Here is a 23,406-nt window from a genome sequence, read left to right as displayed (position 1 = left end):
GCGGTGGAATCCAAACAAGTCGTAATTCTTCCCATCGTCGCCGTAACCCTGTGTTATATACAGCCGGAGCTTCTCTCACCTTCCCTCCGCAGCCTTGCGAGTCTAATCCCTCAGTCCTCGACCACAACAGGCTTAATGCATGGCCGTTACGGCACGCATACCAAGCATGCAAGAACACAGGGGTGTAGCACCTCCAGAGCTTTATCTACTCGTCTACAGCGGCAGAAACATTATTAGTGACCTTTCTCTTGGTGGTAAAGACTCTATAGAGCTCAAGCGCTCGCCTGCCCGGGATCAAGATGAAATGAAAGAAGAAAAAAAGAGAGAGAGAGAGAAAGAGAGAGAGAGAACGGGCAGAGAGTGTATCATTTCATCCCTTCTGCGATGATATAACGGCACATAAATCACTCACAGGTTGTGTAAAAAGGATGACGGCACAGCAATCTGGAGACTGAACTCCTGATCAAAGAACAGATTGTGGAGGGTTTGTTGTAAAGCTGCGTCTGATACCGCCGCTTCCCTCCATTCAATGGTTATCTGTGTGCGGTGACGTCTTCAAATGACTTGTTTCGGCCCACCGGCTCTCTGTTTACTATGACAGAGGGACATTCGGGAGGTGTACAGCGGCACGTTACATACATAAAACGACAGATCTCCTGATGAATGAACGGTATCCAGACTGCAGTGAGTCAGATGATTAGTTTTTGTTTTTATGAACGACGTATGACACATTCAGTGTATGATTTGAAATCTTATACCATGCACAGCACTAACAATACTTAATTAAAGGGCTGCACATTATATTGCAAATTTAATCCTGATTGAGACTGTGCGATGTCTGACGCCCAAATGAGGCCTTTTCACTTGATATATTGTCGTGTACATGTGGCCTTAATTACTCGAATCACATTATTTAGTTGCAGGAAGATGCTCTTTAATCGATAACCAATGTTTGAATTGATGGCATCGAGAAGAACCAGCAACAAACTGGGAAGCTAATGTCGATTAAGGCTGCTAATGCATGACAGGTACTGGGATAGAGGATAACGCTCAAGTTACTTACTGGACGCCTTTCATTTTGCTGTCAGGTTTTACGAGGCTCTCTTCCAGTTGGAAGGACTTTGGTGAAATAAACTGTTAGCATTATTGAAACCTAACACCTGAACTACTACCAACTGTTGAGCAGGACTGCCCATGAGCAGGACAAAGAGAAACTTCTTCTAATGCTGCTAATGAGTCACAGCTACCTCGGATAAAGGCTCATGTCACTGGAAGTCTTCCATGTTGCTCTCAGAATGGATCCGAGGAGTTCTCGGGAGTTCAATGGTTTCCCACCTATGGACGGGGAGAACATGCAAACTACTCTTGAACCGGGACTAATCTCGCCGTGACTTTACTGGAAATGTCTCCTACTTTGGATGTCGGTCTAACTGTCAACATAAAGTGATGGCGCTTGTTAGAATAGTGTAATCCACACAGAAATGCGGAGACAGCTCTGGAGGTGAATGTTACAACATTGTTTTATAAATCATGCACAAAGTACCTTTCACAAAGTCTGGTGAGGTTCATGTGGGTAAAAAAAAAAAAAAACAACCTTTAAAATATTAAAAATATTCCTTTTTCTTTTTTTTTTTTTCCCTGACTGCTTGCTGGAGCTCAGCGGCCCAAAACAAAAAGTAGGTCATCCAAATTTGCAAAGACCTCTCATCTTATTTCCCCGGTTACATCAGTGTAGTTAAGACAGCGAGCTCCTCTTCACCATGCGGGAGCACCGCTGTCCTGAAGGTTTTACTTACAGGAGGAGGACCTCAATCAGGAGGAGAACTGACGTTTTTGCAACACAAGTTTTTGGTGCATCCACCAGAGGTCTGATTTTTTTTCAGTTAATGCTCATACATTGCCAGTAAAGAAAAAGATCAGCGAGATGATCATGAATGCGCGCTTTAAACATTTAAGGTGACCCAATTTAAAACTGTGTCAAAAAAAAAAAAAAAAAATCGATTTCATGGAGCGCGGCGCTGCAGCTTGTGCTTATTATTTCCGTCACCGACGATCGCTGGAATTACTGGAATATCTCCTCTTTGAAGTCTCTCAGCTCCCGTCACCATCTGCGTGTAAGGCAACTCTTTAATTGCCCCTCTGGATTTACTCATTTACCTTCTCCTCCTACACGCCGCCGCGTTCAGCGCGTCGTGCGCATCCGCATGTTCGGATTATCGGCACTGTCAAATTAACTTGGCAAACGATTGAGCGATAGGGAGGGCAGAGAGCTTAAGTGTACCCCGATTCTGCCCACAGCGCGGCTCTCTGTCCTCCGTCATAAAAATGGTGAAACTCCATCAGTCACGCTCTGCCCCCAGAATGGATGCCAGCCAAGAGCCAATAATACCATTGATACTCCACGCACTGGGTTTTTATAAATAGCCCGCTTGAATATTAATCTTCCTTTTTATACTCCCCCGCCAATTTTCTGCATTTATATTATATACTGTATGTGTATTTATGTATATGTGTGCGTATCTGAACACAAAAACACTCTCAGTCACACCGTCCTGTGGTTTTAAATGACAGTACGGAGTGGCGGCTTGGCCGCATGCGATCACAGCGTATAAGAACGGAGTGAGTTGCTTTTTAAAGTGGGATTAAGGTGCTTTTTAGGCATTGAGGGATTCCCTGATGAATAGCATTCCAAATACGCGTTCAAATTGGAGGGGATTGGAGTTTTAGTTACTGAACACAGCACTGGGAAGCCGAGCTGCTCCCAAAGGAAGACATAATCTGACTGCTGGAGCTGAATCTGTGTATTTTTCACGATTTAATTACGTTTGGTGAAAATGTGAGGCTACATTCTTTTGGGTCAAACTCCCAAATTTTTTAATCTGACCTCCTGGGCTAGACTGTTTGATCCTGATTCGCTAAAACCATGCATTAAAAAAACAATTAAAAAATTTGCTAAATTGCATGTAAATAGATTGTTCTTTCAATTTATGTGCACTTTTGTGGGTGATCAACTTAGAATGACTCCATGTGCAAGCATCCATCCATCTTCTATAGCGAGGGCAAGATACACCTGGACAGTTCTCCAGTTCATCACAGGACAAACAGAGAGACAGACAACCACTCAAATTTCACCCTTTAATTTAGGGTCATTAGTTGACCTCACATGCATGTTTTTGTACTGTGAGAGGAAGCCAAAGAAACCCCCACACACAGGGAGAACATGCAAACTCCACACAGAAAGGCCCGGCTGGCATTTAGACCTGGTCTGCGCACGAAGCATTGCTCCATTGCAAGGTTTGTCTGTGCATCCCGCCATGTTTACCTCAATGTCCTTGTTGGATTTGCCATGGAGTGATTGAATGAAATATGATACTATGGAGCAGGAGGAAGAGCATTACAGTAAATAAATCTGAATCTGGTTGAAACAATAGAAAACTATAACTTGGGAAACAATCTGTCCCAAAGTCAAAAGCCAAACTCGACTTTTTCAGGAGAAAGGAGAAAAATAAATAAATACATGCTGCTGGTGAGAAATGGGGGCAAGAGAAAGAGCACAGTTATTCAGAAGAACAAGGTGTTTGTCTTTATTGCAAAGCATATTGTAATCAATATACTCAGCAACATTATGATATCTCTACCTAATATGGTGCTTTCATGCAGAAGTGAGCTCGCTGGTCTCTTTTTATTTTAAAAGTCTTTGATTTGTTGTTTTTTATCTACATATGTCTAAATATATTTGTGTATTGTATGTATGTATATATATATAGGAGAGGCCTTGGGTGTTGGATGTTATGTAATCTGTGAAGATGCACCGATGTTAACATTTCTTCCTTTCTTTTTGTTTTTTACACGGTACCTCCGGGCTTCTCTTCAGTCTGATTTCTTGAGTCGCCATCTGCCGACAGACGAACGTTTGGCGGCTTCTGGAAATGTTAAGTTTAGTGAGTGGCACAAGGTGTCCATATATGTATCGTGAGAAAGATCCCGTGGGGATTTGGCTCCGGACTTTTAAGGTTTATTTCAAGACATTTTGCCTCCGACTCCAGAAAGTAAGTTATAGCTGCAGCCCGTCGACGTCCATGATCTAACCAGCAGAAGTTGTAACATGACCCGATGGCTTCACTCCGCAGGATTGCCCACCGTGGAGGGTAGAACTGGGTTGCTGTGTAAAAGGGCACCACTCTGCATTAGCACACTGAGTGGTGGGAATACGCTACCATAGATTGGCGTTGTGCTCTTACAGAGCCATGTGGCCCCGGTCTCCAGTTAACACGTCTGCTGGTGCCATAGCTTACGGTTGTAGACACGCTTAAGTGACTTAATGTATTCTGCAGTACTCCGACATCGAGCTGCAGCAGAAGCAAAAAAAAAGAGGAGGTGCCTTTCCTCAGCAGCAGCACTGGACGGCTCCCTCTCCATGTTTAAAGGGACAGCCGGTCAGCATGAAGAAGCACATCCAGAGAAAGTCCATGTGAGGAATCTGTGCCCCGTTTTGCCTTTGTTCAGTGATGAGAGAGAAAGATTTCAAGATTCAAATGTTTGGCTTGGCCCCAAGTCCTCTGGCTTAACTGCCTGAACAAGTGGGAGACGCACACAGCGAAAGGAAGACAGGGAAATGTCAAGAGAGATTAACGAAGCACATTCCACAGAGGTTACCCTTCAAAAGCAAAACGGGAAGGGAGAACGAGGGAGACAGACGGAGGGAGGGAGGGAGAGAGAAATAGAGGCTGGAGGATGATAACAGCAACTCTGACTTTTGAATGATCAAGAGTTTCTGATATGTGGTTTTAGATGTCGCCATAAAACAGCGGACAACCTGTAGGTCATCACCTTTCCGGTATTAATACCTGCTTCGATTCGTCTCTTCATGTCCCCATGATGCCACCAGCTCGCAAACAATTACTGTTATGAAATCGGTGCTGAAGATTCGGACCGTTGATTATTTGTTGTGTTTTCCTAAGTATTTCCGTGCTGCTGTATTTGCTCATAAGCCAGTAAAGAGCAGCAGTAGCTCAGAGGCCAACCATTAGCTTTAGCATTAGCCAAGGCTATGATGCATTTATCATTTCACTAAACTCTCACTGGCCCCTATAATTCTGAAGTAACCAGATTATAGAGCATCTCCCTCCTCTAACATCCAGATTATACAGCATCTTTCTACTAACATCCAGATTATAGAGCATCTTCCTTCCACTAACAACCAGGTGATAGAGCATCTTCCTTCCACTAACATCCAGGTTATAGAGCATCTTCCTTCCACTAACAACCAGGTTATAGAGCATCTTCCTTCCACTAACATCCAGGTTATAGAGCATCTTCCTCCACTAACTGATGTAACTTAATGAGTGAATCAGTCATCAAACAATGGCTTGCATATATGGTTTATAAACTGAGGTTAGTATTTATTATATTATGTTCCTGCAGCTGCCAAGTGGTTAAAAAAAATCACTTATAGATTGAAAATGTAGGTATACGAGCTTTACGCCATGACTGGTACAACAACCGAACAATACCACTACCGTCCTTCAAAGTACAAAACTGAATAACATATGTAGTATTTAGTGCCCCCCCCCCCCCCCCCCCCCCCTTCATATCCTGACTTCAGTATTGTTACTTAAGTGGTTTATGGCCAGAGCCATAGTATACAGTGTTAGAAGAGTCAAAGTGTGTCAATTGATAGTCTTGATAAGCTTTGAGAAATATAAACGGGCTAAAATTATGGGCGCAGGAAGCACTGAGGGATGTGAGTGTATTAAAGGAAGTATGGACAGTGGCAGGGTCAGCGAAAACCGGGTAAATACAATCCTCTGTGAACAAGCATCTCACATGGTTTTGTTAAATATAAACGCTGTAGCCCATATCTTATCTCCTCTGCTGAAGAAGCCAATCCTCAGGCTTCTTGACCCCGCTTGGCCTCGCTCATTGTTCCTCTCTCTTCCAGTTTTACTTTCCACCTCTTTGCTCTCCATTCTGCGTCTTTTCCAGGAGAAGAGAGAGGAATCAGATTAAAGTAGGACAAAGAAATGGCGGTACAAAAAAAGAAAAAGTGCTGAGAGTGGGGATTTGCATTAAGTGAAAAAGAAGAAGGAATGGAGACCACAGGAGACATTATCCATTTAACAGATACCTGGAAGACAGGGAAACAGACGGCTGTTGAGTGAAATTATCTAGGCCAGCGAGGGCCGTTGATGAAGCGTGGACGGTAATGAGAGCGTGAATGGATCCATGTGGGCAGCGTGTCCGTCAGCTGTGCATTACCTCCGGCATTAACACGAAGGGTTCAGGGGTCACAGTTGCCTTGATTGTGACTTAACGGCTTGCACATGTTTTTGGGGGGGGGGGGCAAAGAGTGAGGATCTCACAAAGCAGGCTGAAGGAGAAACAGGTCACTCGCAGATAATTAGAGGAGGATAAAATCACTTTTTAAAAGCCGTATGAGGCAAGATTCACCGTTCTCTTTCTTCTGCCTCTATCACACAGCAGAGAACAACGTCACCAACCTTCACTAATTGAGATGCTGTAGATTTGGCCTGTCAAAAAACATTAAATGTTGGGAGTACCACCATGGAGTGCTCCATGGTGGTACAGTGGTTGGCTCTCTCACCTCACAGTGAGAAGACCCAGGTACAATCCCAGGATAGAGGCAATTTTAGATGGTCTCCTTTGCTTTTGAGGTTCGTTGGTGAATCTAAATTGCCCGTAGGTGTAATACATTCGCCCCAATGTCAGCTCAGTGACCCTGAGCTGGATAAACCTGTATAGAAGGTGGATGGTTGATTGAATGTTCGGTTTAGAGCAGCGCTGTCAAACATAATGTCCGTGGGCCAAACCCGGCCTGCAAGAGGCTCCAATCGGGCCAAACCACTAAGCAAATTGTTAAAATTCAAAAGAAAATTTAAAAAAAATTTTAAATTACATTTTTTAAAACAGAATTCTTAAGTGTAGCAGACCCAACACAACACTGAAACCTGAGCTGAGACATCAGTGGTGCTGCCATGAAAAATAAATAACTCGTTGCGAAAATGCAAACTACCATTGGCCCCAAAGCCCTGCTGTCAGGGTGAGTTTGTAAAAAGATGCATACGGCAACAGCTTTAGGGGAAGTTATCTGGACATTTCTTTCTGTTTTGCATCAAAAAGTTTAATTAATTTGGCTTTACGTTAAGATTGTAGTAATTTCTGGTGTTAATTCTTTGTGAAAAAAATATACATCTTTATCACATATACTCTGCGCCACAACAAGGAACTTTAAAGGGGCCATATTGTGCAAAGTTCACTTTCTAATGGTTTTTATAAGAGTAATAGTCGTCCCCATACCTGGAATGACCCCCCCAGAAGTGAGGAAAGTCTGTCCTCTCTCTCCTTCTGAATGCAGCGCCTATGATCCAACATTCAAATGGAGGAAAATCAAGGAAAAGCTCGATTTGGGGGCAATAAACTTTGAATACAACATTTTTGGACCAGCGAGACGCATGTGAAAGTGTTGAAAAGCTCTATAATATAACTCATTTCAATTTGAAGTTATTCTGGCACTAGTTTACTAGTCCGGCCCACTTAGGGTGAAATTGGACTGCTTGTGGCTGCTGAACTAAAATATGTTTGACATCTCTGGTGTAGAGGACAAGATTTTGACATAGTGATCATGACTCTCGCCTCACTGGGTCAAAGTCCAGGTGAAACTCTGGAATAGAAGCCTTTGTCTTTGGACTTGCTGAGTTCTGAGGGACATAAAGTGTGATTTTATGTCTTTATGTGCTAGCACGTGACACTAACCTGGATAAAGCTGGTACAGAAGATAGATTGATGGATGGGCATCGGGTTTGGCAATGAAACTCTGAGCTTTCATCATTTTCAAAGCGAGTGTTCATCGCTAACCACGTGTGAGCTAGGAACACAGCGTTCTTCATTTCTTAGCCAAGCATGCATATTTTACCCTGGGTCTTCTTCAGGCTGAAACTTGAAATCCTCCTTTGGCCCTTCTACAGGTATTCTGACTTCCCTCAATACCAAAGCTATGCTTGGTTGGCGCATTTGTGACTCTAAATTGTGCAAGCTTGATTATAGGCCTGTATGTTTTGGCTCTGCGATGGACTGGTGGCCTGTCCAGGGTGTACCTTACCCTGTCATGTGTTAGGTGATATGAGCTCCAGCACTGCTTGATCTTCATCATAGCTTGGATAATGTGAGTAATGAAGCTGTTTGGATGGATTCACTTTCCGTATTTCATAAGGCCATAACACTTTATCACTTTTCCACTGCTATTGCACACTGTACCCGGGTCATGGAGTCATTTGTAAACGGATCTCAAGGTATGAGTACCGATGTCTCTCTGATGAAGTCATTAGGAAGATGTTGAGGGAACAGTGTTGGTCCTTTAAGGTGTGTGTTTGGTTTTCTGTAAATGTTGTATTGTTGCACTTGCTTTGTAGGATTTATGTTATCTTGTCTTTCTTTTTTAATGACTAGTACTTTGCCCTTTCAAAAGAGATCATTTGGCACTTATTGGTAAAATGATATGAAATACATACAATTAATAGTACCACCAGTTTTTCTTTGGATAAATATTGTAAGACATCTTAAACTGTCTTGACCCTCACTATAACAAAGAGAAGATTTACACGTTTTCCGATTGACCAGGGAAGAAATCCCATCAGGCCATTTTAATCCACCCACTCTCCTTCTGTTGCCATCTGAGAGACCAGTTTCAAGTTGTCAGTGAAACACTGTGGTATGAAACTATTGTGGAAATTGAATCGCAGGGAATCCAAGAAAAATAGTCTCTTCTGTCGAGAGGAGGTTTCTAAAAAAAAAATAGTATAGTAGAAATATTGCATTTAAAATAGTCTGGAACAAATGAAACGGTTGTATCTAAAGTCTTAACTCTGTGTTAAAGCAACCATTTAAATAGATTGGATCTGAAATCTCAAGTACTGAAGCAGAGCAATTTAACTGCAAACTTCTCAGAATGGTTACCAATACTGTATGTCATAAGAGTTATTTATTGTGTTAATTATCTGCAAAGTACTGACTAAGTATCTAATGTCTGATAGAAATAGTGGACAATATTTACCTACGGATTAAATTTTAATGCAGCAGTATCAGACCGGTGCCGATCTATCATTTTAATTGCCCAGTCCAAACACAGCTGTGCTGGCAAAGGGGAAATAAGAGAAGCCCCGACTTCCCTGTTCTCTGCAACTTCATCCAGCTCACCTCAGAGGGTCCAGACCCGTTTCCTTGTCAGCTGCTTGATATGATCTTTCCGGGGTCCTACATTGACCCCGAAGTTCTTGATCATGACAGGTGACCAGAGAGGATCATGATGTTCTACCCAAAGCACCTCAGCTGGTTCCTCTCAGTAGGAAGTTCTCCATATATGAAGGAAATCTACTATCTGTCAAAGAAGTAGGCAAAAATTACTGAAATGAAAATAATTGGGCACTCATGTATGAGATCAACCAACCAACGGAATACTTTCATCTAAACCTGCTTAAATCCACAACGACACCAAACTTTGGTTTTAGAACATCGAATAGCTTCAATTTTCTATAACTGAGCGGGATATAAACTTGCTTATTAGATTAATATCAGCTGATTACCCAACGTAAATCAGTCTCTCTCTTTTTTTTAACAATTCTTATTTGGTTTTCTTAACTGGATCAGTCGAAATTCCTCCTGGTGCCAGTAGAGGGCATCTTTAACCAACTACTAGTAGCAGTCCCATAATGGCTGCCATTACCTTCGCCAAAGAAAGTTAGGGTGAAAGTAATGTTTTCGTGTATTTATTTATTTATTTATTTATTTGTGTGTGGATTTTCAATTACGACTGAAGAAACCCTCCCATGTGCTCAGACTGCACCTTATCTTCAACGCCGATCAGCAAGTAGTAGCATGCCAAGATCCAAAACAAAGATAGTAAAGCTGGTAAACCGCTCAGTGCCTGCGTGTTAGCATTCCTTGGCTGTCGGGGCGAATAGCTCAGCCCACTGAGTGGATGACCGTCCTGACGAGTGATGAGGAAGGGATCGTTTTTCACTCTCCTTTGCAGAAGCTACCTGCATCTATCGGATGCTATCTGTGGCTATCAGGGGCTAAATCGGTCGGCGGTTTTGACACGGACGCTCCTCCGACCTCCTGCTGATCTTGTTAGTGGCAGATTGCCGGCACAATAGCATGTCAGCACCATGTCAGAGCCGAGCGAAGATGAGCCACTGTGTCTAAGTAGAGCTTCTTAGAAGTGATGCAGCTGGAGAAGAATCAGCTTTTTCTCCTTTTTCACCGTGTTGATTCTACTTTGGTGGAGTTGCACGTGCCTCTTTTAACGTAGAGACGATTGAAACGTGTTGAGAAGGATTGTTCACCACCATTGTTCTTTTTAACTTTTTTTTTTTTTTTTAACAAATGTCATGCAGAACATTAACAAAACAAGAAATAAATGAGAAATAAACAACCGAAAGAACTTATAGTGATAGAACAAAAAGTATCATGAACCGTATTTGCTTTAGAATTCGGCGTGGCCACAGATTGCGGGGTAATGTCCTGACGGCGTCTTTCGATAAAGTGACCATTTCTGCTATCTCTTTAGAACTGAATCTTCCCTTAATACCAACATAAGAGTCAATCTTTCTATTGTCTTTATTCCCTCAATCAGACCACGCCATTGTTCCAGTGTAGGTGGGTCGGGTTTATATCCTCTTCTCAGGAAAAATGTCTTTTAACAAATCTCATAGCGACCATTGTTTATTCATATATAACTACCTGTATTCTCTTTATCATTATTTGATGTTGCTTAATATATATATATATATATATATATATATATATATATATATATATATATATATATATATTTATTTATTTTCCCCACTTGTCTGTATAAAATGTTACACCTGGGTCACGCTCTGAAGAAATTTCTGCAATTCCTTTCAGACTTCTTAAATACCTATATTGGGAGGAAAAAATAGCCAATACATTGCAGGGGAAGCTTATAAATTAGATGTGAAAGGGTGATGCTGATAACTTGTATACAATCCTTGAGTAATCATGCATAGAGGCGGCGGCAGTGACCTTGACCGTCTCAAATTCAGTTTCAACACAAGTGTTTGCGGAAGCAATCGAATGGGGAAACGCTCACTGATTGCTGAGAGTCTCACTGACTTTTACTCTTTGCAGTGAGACGGAGTGGAAGAAAAAGAATATCCAATGTTTGTTAAAGGGATTCTGTCATGTTTTGTCATCAAATTTAAGTTGTAATGTCAAGAAAAAGATTGTCAGCTGGAATATCTGTAATCATTTTCATGTTTTTTAATGAGTTTTATTAAGCGACGAAAATATACCGGAGCTTTAACAAGTGCTCTAAATGTTGTTTTAGATATCACAGATCCCTACACTATAAAAGTCTGAAGACATTCGACTCTCCGAGCGTCAATATCTTCCGCTCATATCTTGACACCAGTGAACCAAAACTCTCATTTGAGACCTTCTAGATGTGCAGCTGCTCCACTGACATCAAATGAAGCTCTCACTGCTTATTCATACAACAATTGAAACTTTTACATCAAAAAGAGGAGAAAAAGAAAATCTTTATATAACCACTTCTCTTTTTGTCACCATCAAACAATCTCGAGAGGAATGTCACATCTCCTCTTCTCCCTTCTTTGCTTATTCCTACTGGTTTCATTGGCGTGTCATTACAGGTGGAGGGGCTGGGCGGGCCGGTGTGTCTCATCTGTGACGACAGGAGACAGTCAAACAAACCACCTTTATACGATTCTTAAACACGAGAAAAAGGAAAAGAAAAAAAGGTTTTCATATCCGAGACACTCGGCTGAATCTCTTAGCAGATTCGTTTCATTACAGTTTCATGTTACGCTGAGCATTTTATTAGCATTTATGAACGACCTTTCATTGGAAATTTTACTCTGGGTGACTGTAATATTCCGTTTGGAATAGCGACGCGCCGGCGAGCCCGCTCTGTGCTGCGCCCGGTTTGAATTTCATGACATCTTTGGTTAAAGAGTTGTATTATTAATCACACATATTTGAAGTCAGCATGGGGCCGTTTCCATGATGATTTTATGACATTTATTTAACGCCCCAGTTGTTTCTCGGAGTGACGAGTGCTTCAAAAAAAAACAACAAACCCTCTTCTTGTCTTCTGCTGCGTTGCGTTGAGTAAAAGATCAAACCTGCTAACACACTGAGATCAAGGACAGAGAGAGAGAGAGAGAGAGAGAGAGAGAGAGAGAGAGAGAGAGAGAGAGAGAGAGAGAGAGAGAGAGAATCCAGCTATAGTGAGCACCAGAAATACACCCCTAAAATATCTGATGGTGCATTTATGAGTAACTGGGAGGTGGGAGATAATATTCAACTCAACTTTAATGCAGTTAAAGTGCAATTATAAACAGCAGGACTTCCTTCTTTTTGACGCTTTCAAGTTGTGTTGGATTTTGTGAGCCTGTTTACACGACAACGGTGCTCGGGGCAACTGAAAACGTTTTGAAAACGGTCTCCTTTTAAATGGGGAAAACAGGTATATTGTGAAATACTGCTACTGCATGTGACCCTGGTAAATAGTTAATCAAGAACGTTTGCCTCCGGAGTGTCACACGACTCCCAGTCCATATTCTCCTGGGACTTGGTAGTTTAATAGTTGACAGTCGCTGTAATAACGGTCCAACTTGGTCGTCTGTCCACACCAAGAACAACCAACGGCGCCAACTTGTGGCCCCGCAGAAAAATTACAGAATGTTTTTGCGTTTCTGCCATTTCTGTGCAAACAGATATCGTTTTCAAATCGTTGCCGTGTAAACCTGAAATTGGAAATCTCTACATTCTCAGCTATTGATTGCTCTGCCATGGTCAAGAAATATTTGCCATATCGACACTAAACTAAACCAAAACTATAGCCTGCATCGTGAGCTTCCAGCATGGGGTGTGTGACCCTGTGGGTGGGTGCCAGAGGCTTTGAGATCGTCAAAATTAGATAAGCAAGTGCAGCAGATGGTTACAGAAGGGGCTTGGGGTTGGAGGTTTGAAGCCCATTGCTGACAAGTTACAACTGACAGTCCTTGAGCAGGACCCTTAACCAACAGCAGCTACCGAATGTACCTACTGTACTTACTCATCCTACACTTTTAAAATCCAGTGTTTTAGTTTATATGCTGATTTTTTCACATAACTTATCATGCAGAATTTGGGCTGATATTTTGCATGTCTTCTGTTAAGTAACTCAGAATTAACTGGTGATTTTATGATTTCCCAGCCACAACACAAATCCCGAATCCGACTCGCTCCCTGGTTCACCGTGTTGACGTGACGCGTGCCACCAAGCAGGAGGCTAAAGAAGATTTTTACTGCCTGGTGCGTCACAGATCTGTCTATAGGATCGAAATGCTGAGAGAAGCATTAACAGATTGCCGTCCAAAGATAGAAAGAAAGAAAGAAAGAAAGAAAAAAAAAAAAACTCATCCAAAATAGAAGTGTCTCCTCCCGTCTCTCGCACTCTGCCAGACATAGAGTGCCGGCTTGATGGCGAGCAGTGCGCCAAGGCCACGGCCTGATATCTAAGACCCAGTGTGAAGCAGGCCCGTGGGACGCTCTGCAGCACCAGTTATGGCCTGTTGTTGGTGGTTCAGAGAGACGAGACGTCGGGTTGATGTCCTTTGTTCATATCTGTGGTTGAGCCCTTTGTTACACTTTGCTGCCTCCATTGCACTTCCCTTTCAAAGTGAGGCTCTGAAACCTCTTAACATTTAAAACGAGGCCCTAATGAGGGCGCAGACCTGTGACGTTATTGAAATAGATGGTTAAGATGTGAGTGCTGCCAAAGCTGAATTATTACTGTGTGGCTGTGTGCTTTAGTTTATCTGGCAGACAGAAATTCGTGCCTAATCTGCCATCTCATTAGACGCCCTTGAGCTTCTAAAGTAACCTAGATCTGGGATCCTGGAACTTTGATGTACTTATCCTATCAAAAGCATTTTTGTCTTGAGGCCGCCCCTTTAAGATTTTTTTTTTATTATTACTTTTTTTTTTTTAAGCCCAATTATTCCTCATGATCTCTGAAAAACTTACTTTTATTTATCTCTGCCTCACTGTTTCTGTAAACCGTGGCTCATTTGAATTGTGCACTATTCCCCTGTTGAAATCCAATATTCTCTCTTTTGCCAGAGGCAAACCCCACAGACATCTAGCAGAGGTGCACAAAGCGAGGTTACATGAGTGTAATTTCCCACGGTGGATACTCATGACTGTGTTTATGTTATCAAAATCCAACAGTTTATTCAAAATTTTATTTTATTTAAATTTTTTTCGTGCCATACTTAAAAAGGGGCCTGATCTGTATTTGTAGATGCTATTTGTAGTTCTGCAGTCTGTCTGAAAGCATTTCTGTTCATTGAGTATCTGCCTACACATATTTTCATCTCGTGAATATACATATTTAGCATTTAAGGTACAAAACAAGTGCCTGCGGATATGTGAAGAAACGATTATTAGTTATTGTCTCCCGAGTATTTGGATCACAAGATGTGGTACTTCTAACAGTTTAGCGAGTCTCAGCCCTTAAAGCCGCTACCATCCAAACACTGCGCTGCTGGTGTTGTACGACATGAAATAACGAGGATGTGCAAATTAATTTACATAATTGTTGTTTAATTTGCAGCAGCTGAGGGCGAAGAGGCTCCAGCGGCCCCTGCTGGTAAGTGCCTTCACGACACCTAATATGAGCCCATGAGCTTTGATTTTTGACTTCTGCAGTAATCAGCAACTTTTATAGGTACCTAAATGTATAGTTCTTGTAAATGTTGCCCTTCTCTTCTGATTTCTTCTAATTTCTTTTTCTTACAGACAATAAGGGTAAGTAGAAACACTTTGCATTAATAATCTGTTTATCGGCTTGTACTTAAAGCAGAGGTGGCAAAAGTACTCGCATTCTTTACTTGAGTGGAAGTAAAGGTGTTTTCGGAAAGAAAATATGGTAAAAATACAAATGCAGCTATTTAACTTAAGGAATGGTAAAAAGGTAAAGGTTGAGAAATGAGTTGAGTATAGAACGTGAATACAGCAGCTTAATAATAATTAGCAATGACACATATCGTCATTCATAAACTTCGAACACTGTTGATGTAACGTCCTTCTGATGACTCGTTAATGCGACAACAATCAACCGAAAACAAAAGTTTTAGGCTGCAACTTCTTTATCATAAAGACTTTTAGATATCCACTTATGCCGATGACAGTGTAGTAAATGTATGCTTTGTTGGATATGGGCTATTATTATTAAGGGAAAATATTTGCAATCTACTTTGACGTGTGCTGAAGAACTATTGACTGCGACAAAAATCTGCATGTGCAGGACTCTGCATTTCCAAAAAGTTGTGTTTTCCCTTCTTTAGGTAGAGTCTTGCCTCTCCGTTGCCTCAACAACGTCGTGTACCTTTCAATTGTCAATTACCTTTTAAAGTTCTGCGCCAAGGTTGTACAGTATGTAGCACAAAGTAATTCACTATCATAACGCCAGGGGTCGTCCGGTTTCTGAGAGATCTGTCATGAAATTGCATGAAACTTGTTGGTAAGCTTGTATGTGCCGCAAAGTAGTTCACCGCCATAACACTAGGGGGCGTAGAAAGATTGTTTGCGAAACTGCATGAATTCCGTTGGTAGTGTTTATTTTATGAGTAATTTGGCACAAAGATTGGCAGTGACTGTCGCAGCGAGCTACGTTGTACCTTTGCGTATCATTTGCGGGTGGAGTGTAAATTAGGATTAAAAGTGACCGTTTAATTTTAAAACAAGGAACAGCAATGTTTGAGGGACATACAGAAGAATATGCAGATAGTTGTCTTCACGTGTAGGGAGCAAAAGTAGAAAGTCCTCAAAAATAGAAACACTCAAGTACAAACAAGAAGTATGACAAAAGGTGTGTTTGCCACCTCTGACTGTGTTTTTTAATTGTGGATCATCTTCATCCTCATCTTCATCCTCATTGCCCAAACAATGTGATTCTCTCCACTCATTCAGAGGAGCCAGCGGAGGACGACGGTAAGATTTAAAGACACAAAACACAGAAGAAGCAGTGAACTTCTGTGGTGATGGGGCTGTGTGTGGAGATGCATGAGACCTACTATGTAGCTGCTGGATGCATCACACACACACACACACACACACACACACACACACACACACACACACACACACACACACACACACACACACACACACACACACACACACACACACACACACACACACACACACACACACACACACACACACACACACACACATACTTTTATTAGCACTAACTTTCTTTCTTGAGCACAACGTTTTCAACCAGGTGTTAAATTTAGGAGCAAAGGAATAAGGTGTTTAATTTATGGGCAAGCGTCACATATGCATGTATATATGTATGTGCCATTCTATTTTTGGTCTGCAAACGCATAGAATACATGCAAATTAATGTTTCCCAGTTGCACTATATATATATATATTTTTTTTTCTTTCTTTTTTTTTCCACAAGAAGTGAAAAAAGCAGGATAATATCTGGAGCAGAGCCAGCGCCTTGCAGCGTAGAGCATATGTGCTTGTGTAACCTCTCAGATACTGAGTTACTTCATATATTTGGTGTATTTAGTAAGTGGAGCAGGTACATTGGTGTAGAAGCAGCATTGCTCACATCAGGACCTGTTATTGGAGTGTTTTCAGGTGGAGAGGTAATATTAACGCTGAAAGTCAAATTAAAGGTGTTTTATTAGGGATGCGCAGATACCGATACCAGTATTGGGTAGGCATGGCCTTCGCATATCATTTGGAGTATGAATTAGGCTTTATGGCATTTTACTCATATTGGTACTCGGTATCAGCAAGTAGCTAGGTTAATACTTGTACTTGTTCTTTAAAAAAAAAGTGGTATCCTTGCATTCCTATGTTTTATTTTTAATTCCCGATGTAGGAAAGTTTTTTTAATCACTCAAGTATAGTCTGTATACACCCTCTATAGGAAAGACACAGTATTACACTTCAATAGAAAAAAAATACAAGCAATTTAGTAAACAGCTGTTGTTATATATATAATAACAAACACAGAATTGCTTGGTTACGTATACTCTGGTGGACCACCACTGGATGACACTGCTAACAAAGACCGGTGAACACAGTCGAAAAGCTATGTGGAAAAAAATTGTTATTTGGATTCCCCCTATCAAATGTGTTTTCAAGAACATTGGGCTTATTACGTCCGGCAAAACTCCTCTCAGTATTTTGCATGATCTGGAAGACATGCTCGATATTCTATATTCATAAAGGCAAATGTGCAACATAATGGTTTTATTTGCAACCTTCACAATCAACCTTCATAACAGTTTAGATTATCTCTTAAACAGTGGTCATACAGCCTGAACAAAGAACTGACAGACGCTCACAGATCAGGTTTACATTGCACTTCAGAGCCACTTCAAAGATTTTCCTCAATATCATTCGGTTCATTGTTCATTATGGACGTAAATGTCAGGCAACACACAAACATATAGGACAACAAAATACAATAAGATAATAAGATTCTAGAAACAAAATATAATTTTCCTTGGAAAAAAAGGCACTGTGGTTCTGAAAAATCAGCTGTTGTGTCCCATATCCATGCACAGATGTAATTTTTGTGCCCAGACAAACTCTCAGTATAACATAGAAACATTATAACAGTAGTTTTTAATATTTAATGATATTGTGAATTCATTTTTAATACCTTTGATAATCTGCTAAATCTCACTTCTCTGTAATTATCCTCTAATCAAATAGTTGTTTCCTGGAAAGCTGTTTGAAAGTTATTAACAAATTATGAACCGTCAAAATAAAGCAACGATGGTTAATTCATGACCTCTAACTGCCTGAAAAAGTATACCTGGTACCAATCCAGCAGTTTTAATGATCCTACTTATGTCTGGATGTAGGGCTGACATGTAGAAACTGAATTTTTTATCGGCTGGTTGAGCCGGCGTGTCTCCGTTTCCCCATCTCCTGCAAGACGCAGGCTGTTTGGTATGTGTGGGAAACAAATCTGAGCTAGATGGAGGGTGGCAGATCCCGTTCCTCTCATTTTAGTGCTCTCATGTTGCCTGAAAATCCTGACCTTTCAAATCCAATCCATAGTTGAGGGCAAAGCATTCAGCTAAAAACTGTGAAATGAGTGCGTGCGCGTGTGGGGGTGCAGGAGCCCAAAGCGAATGTGAGTTGTATGTAATGCCTGCACATATGTATGCACAGATCATCAGGGGTCTCTAATGAACTCCAGTTTTTTTTTTTGTTATGCATCACAATACACCTACTTTTTGAGATTGTCTCTGCCTGCGGCACTTAATGGGTAATAAATAACGAGCCCCCTGAGAGTCAAATGCTCTTTGTTGTACATTTATATGTTTAGACTGTATTTGTGTTAAAGGTATACAGTTTCAGTAATTCATACCGGAATACATCCAATTCATGTGAAAGACATTACATGAAAGCCATTGTGTTTGCCAGTAAATGGTTTTCACTTATAGAGTGCTTTTCCAACTGCTTCAGCACTCCCCAACACACTTTACACACACACACACACACACACACACACACACACACACACACACACACACACACACACACACACACACACACACACACACACACACACACACACACACACACACACACACACACACACGGTAACGATAGTCTTGCACATTTTGCCACGTGGACACGGGGAGGAGGATTATTGAACCTGCGACAATTCCATTGAAAGCCGATCCAATGTAGGCCCCGCTCACACGACAATGTTTCCAAGTGAAAACGTTTTGTTTTTGGCCGTCCGTTTACGCAACATTTTGAAAAGGGCTCCCAAGGTGCAACTTTTCAAAAACGCCCCGACTTCCCTGTAGATGGTGGAAAACGCAACTACTCTGAAACGGTACTACTGCGCATGCGCACCACGGCCTTAGTAGATAGTTCTTCTGCACATGCTCAGTAGCTGGACAAGCTTCCAGAGTGTCGTGACTCCCAGTCCATTTTCTCCCGGGACCTGGTAGTTTTATTTTGACAGTCAACGCAATAACAGCGCAACTTGGTTGCCTGTTCAAACGAATATCCGTGTGTACTCCCATTGTTAATGTTTATAGCGTATTGTTCTCTGCTGCATGTGTGTCTGGTTCCATTATAAAAACCAGCAGCACCAAGTCGTGACCTGACGTGCTAAACTACATCGTTTTCAGCGTTTCTGCCATTTCCAACTATCGTTTTCAAAATGTTGCAGTGTAAACATGAAACTTTTTCTGAAACAATGCGTTTTGACTTAAAGAGTTGTCGCATAAGCAGGGTCTTAATCTCTCCAGTACCATTTGCCAAACCCTAATCTTTACCTCAACCCTTCCCTGGAAAAGTGATTTAGTAACGTCCACAATTTGTCCTGTATCATATAAACGACTCACATTCTCAAACATGCATCCAATGCATGACCCTGACTCCGTGGGAACTGATGCCCAAAACACAATGAAAGTTTCTAGTTTCCACTTGAAATCGTTGCCCGACTTAAACGCTGCAGGAAATTAATGAAAGTCAATGAAATGTCCCCGGGCTCTACCAACTGTAGTTCATTTGGTAAAGTGGGCCATCTCTTGATTGCAAGGTTGCAGGTTCAAGCCCTCACCTCCCTCTGTTCATATGTAGAAGTGTCCTAGCGCAAGACCCTAGAATGTTCTCTATCAGTGGATTTAGCACCTTTCCGCACACCATTGGTATGTGAGTGAATGTAATTAACAATGTAAATGCTTTGGAGAAATGCTATAATGGGAAATCAATTGGCCTTTTATCATGACACAATATATGTTCAGGTGACTGATTGCACACTGACCTGTTTGTATCTCTTGCAAAAATGGAAGTTTCCATACAGAACTTTTTAGATAGTAACTATGGCTATGGTAACTATGCGATAATTAATTTGAAGGGGAACTCTCACATTTCAATACTAATAAAGCTCAATACTTTTTATAAATTTATGCACGAATCAGTCCAAATTCAACCTCGACAGATCCTGCTGGTACAGCTTCAGTCGGCTCTCGGCTCCTTGACCTTTGGTGTAAACCAGCTCATGCCAATGAACCAACTTTGGTAATCTGTTTTCCAAATCCATGCTGTCAAGCCCACCACATTTCAGAGATTTGCTGCTGCCAACCTCCATCTGATCTAACTCGGAAAATGTTGTTGCCCTTTTGTTGGCCGGCAGCCGTGGAAGCATAGTATAGATCAAAGACACTGGCTGCAACGTTTGCGATATGATGTTACTGGTGGCTTCAGACGATTTGAGCCACTGGATCAGCACCCAAGGCTGGACCGCAGATTATGCTGTTGGCTGCCGATGGCAAGGGCTAAAAATGTTGGACCTGATTTGATGGATGGTCAACTCAAATGGTCCCGAGTGGAAGGAGAAAAAGAACACGGACATAATGCAGCGCACCTTAAAAGGGAGCGACTAATTCTACTCGTCTGTGTTCAGAAGTTACATGTTCTTGGCTCTGTATATAAAGGCAGCAAGTCTGATAAACCTCGAGTGGTTTTACTTTGTGTGGATCTGAACAACAGAAATTTGAAAATATATCGAAGGATTTTGGAAATACATCTTTAGCCTTCTCCTCATGTGTAGTCATTCCAGTGTTTGAAGGAAACATGTGCTGGTCGAGTTAAGCCAGAGCGGGAACATTAAAGTCAATTAAATGAGTTCTGAAACTTTCCACTAAATCTGTACAATAACAATATTCAGGTTTTAGATTTTGTGTCTATTTTGCTGTAAAGACGAGTAACTGTTTTATCTCACTGAGCTGATCTATAGATGTACCTGGGCTAAGAATCACACATTGAGAAAAATACATTTCGGAACTATGAATAGAATAGAATAGAATAGAATTCTATTCGCAATGGTAACTTTACCACCACTGAATGTATCTTGTACTTTTACCAGCTGAGTTTTAAAACCGTCTTGAATAAAGCGGAGTCAATTAAAAGATAAATGTAACTGCTGGGCAAGAAAAACGGCAGATCCAAAGTGACGCGAGGTAGAAAGCGAGTGCAGAACGTTCACCTTGACAGCGCGGCCCTGCTCCGGGTGTATTTCTGTGTCTGTGGCCCTCAAGTTGAAAAGTTTGCACTGACTGATGTAACGTCAGCTGAACTTCATGAGTGAAACGTTCATGACACTGAATCACACAGTGCTGACAGCTCGGATCAAACGGCTGTGCATCATTAAGATAATGGCGTCAACGTCGAAAAAAAAAATTTGTTAAACACACTTGAATGATTTAAGAACTTTTTCAGGCAACCCGTGTCTTTAAAACTTAATAATTCTTTTATTTTTTATTTTTGCCTAACACTGATTTCATAATACAACTTGTCTTACATGCAAGTGCATATAATTTCTTCTGAAACACACAAATCTGAACACATGAGTTATTCAGTCTTCTAATTTGGTATTCTTCTGTAGGAGAAAGCTTAATTGAAGTAACTAGTGGCAGTATTCCTCGCAACGCATACTAAATACTGTCCAGATATGAACCAGGTGTGGTCATCTAATAGTCGGCTCCCGGTGTTAAGCAGAGTTTTGCGTCACAGCCTCATGTGGCCTCAGAAACGAGAGGAAACACGCTGGACGTGATCCACAGACACCTGAGTGAGCAGGTCAGATGTCAGGTTGAAAGGCTTTATTGGAATACTGCATTTCAAATGCTTTACGTGGCAGCGAGGACGATGTGCTGTGGGAGGAGCCGGCGAAACCGGAGCATGACAATACCTTTAGTAAAACCAGGGAGGAAGGAGGTCTGTGCTGAAGGCTGAGTGCCACAGGAGACTGTAAACTGTACAGTTCCATCAGAATCACCCGTCATCTGCATACATCTGTGTCACATCATTAACAACTGTTTCATTCTATGTAGTTTCATCTTCATTTGGAAAAATCGAATTCATGTCCTCATAAAACCAAGATATTTTTCCAAATATGAGTCTTGCAAACAGTTATTGTCTTCTCATAATCGAACCAAGACCGCAACGGGGCGAGAGTCTGTGGTGTTTCATCGTTTTTGTCCAAATATTGGGAAACACTGAATACTAATACAATCAACCGTTGTCTCTACATTTCCTTTGTTAATATCCATAAGTTAATTTCCATTTCCACAGTTTGTTCCGCAATACTGAAGCGTTTGCTTGGCCTGTGGTCACTGCAGCAGACAACCGAATTAAACTCTCAGCAGTGTCGTGAACTAACAGTCCGACATGTTGTGACGACTCACAAATGTTCATATGACACTTTTATGTGTGTAACTCCAGCTTGAATTAATGACATTAACGTTTGCGCGTGTGTGGCTTCACTCATCTGTTAAATTACACATTGATTTATCTGGAAAATCATTATTGTGGCGCATGAAGCAAAGCGTTATCTTGTCCATGTTTGGTTTGCATTAGTACGGACTGCTTACAGTACATTATATCTACATTACCGCTCATTTAGACCTGTTTTGCTTCTTTTTTTTTTCTTTTTTTTTTGCCAGCTTGCACTTATTCTTCATTAACAAATGCCCAGCCTGCTGTATGCGAGCTGTGCAATGATCTGTGTGTGCTTGTGCAGTTCAGGCTTGTCAGAAGATATCATGGTTGTCTCCCTGAATAGGCTTGCACATTGTCTTTAATCCCATCTTTGTTGGAGCATTTTCATTCAAAGTCCCCAGCGTTGTGCTGCGGTAAATGTTTAACCCTTCTTTGTCTCCACATGACTAATTCCATTGTACCAACTGTTTCTTCTTCATCAAGCAGACTTTGAGCCCGGGGATGGTAAGGAAAGATACAACAAAATACAACAGATCTTGTTTGTGCTTTCTGTTTTTGTTGTGTTTTTTTTTTTTTTTTTGTTTGTTTGTTTTTTTTGTGTGTGTTTTTGTTCTCGGCTATCAAGCTAAAACTTTTCCTCCCTGAAGCCTGGGAATGCTCTGGTGATAGCCGGCACTGTGGTTTAACATGGCAGACACTCAGCAGATGGATAAGATATTTCTGAGACGTTGAGGGTTAAAATAATCACTGCAATACATTTATACGGCGAATAATAGTGGCAAAAGGGGGCCAGACAGAAAATAGAAAACAGGAAATCAAAAAGGATGAAAACAATGCAAATACACAACTTAAAAGCAGCTGCAGTCATCTGATCAGCCGTCAGATGAAACAAGTTGGCGGCAGAGTGAGTAAATAAAATCCAAATGTAAGAGATAACAGCAAAACTTGTGACAGTGTCTTGCAACAGAAAGTCTTTCAAAGTGATTCAGAGTGCTGTTGTGAGATTGCTTCCACCAAAGCACCCGAGTTTGAGCGTTTGGAAAGTGAAATGTGGTGACGAGTGCCGGAGCA

The 23,406-nt window shown here is 41.3% G+C and overlaps 1 protein-coding gene across 3 annotated transcripts in view; it reads left to right on the top strand.

The window, feature by feature from the left end:
- The window catches only part of mybpc2a (myosin binding protein Ca), a 71,012-nt gene that overhangs the window by 6,884 nt on the left and 40,722 nt on the right, over positions 1 to 23,406 (top strand). For 2 of the 3 annotated variants that reach the window (XM_080487441.1, XM_080487440.1), the window contains exon 2: positions 14,666 to 14,737. The exons of the other annotated variant lie outside the window; for it this stretch is intronic. In XM_080487441.1, coding sequence (XP_080343567.1) covers positions 14,734 to 14,737 — 4 coding nt within the window. In that variant the 5' untranslated portion in view covers positions 14,666 to 14,733. The remainder of the gene's footprint in view (positions 1 to 14,665; positions 14,738 to 23,406) is intronic. 3 annotated transcript variants of the gene reach the window in all.

This window comes from Lipophrys pholis (assembly GCF_963383615.2).
Source record: "Lipophrys pholis genome assembly, chromosome: 19".
Lineage (NCBI taxonomy): Eukaryota > Metazoa > Chordata > Actinopteri > Blenniiformes > Blenniidae > Lipophrys > Lipophrys pholis.
Note: the sequence above shows the minus strand (reverse complement) of the source record. Positions and strands in the feature narration are given on the sequence as shown.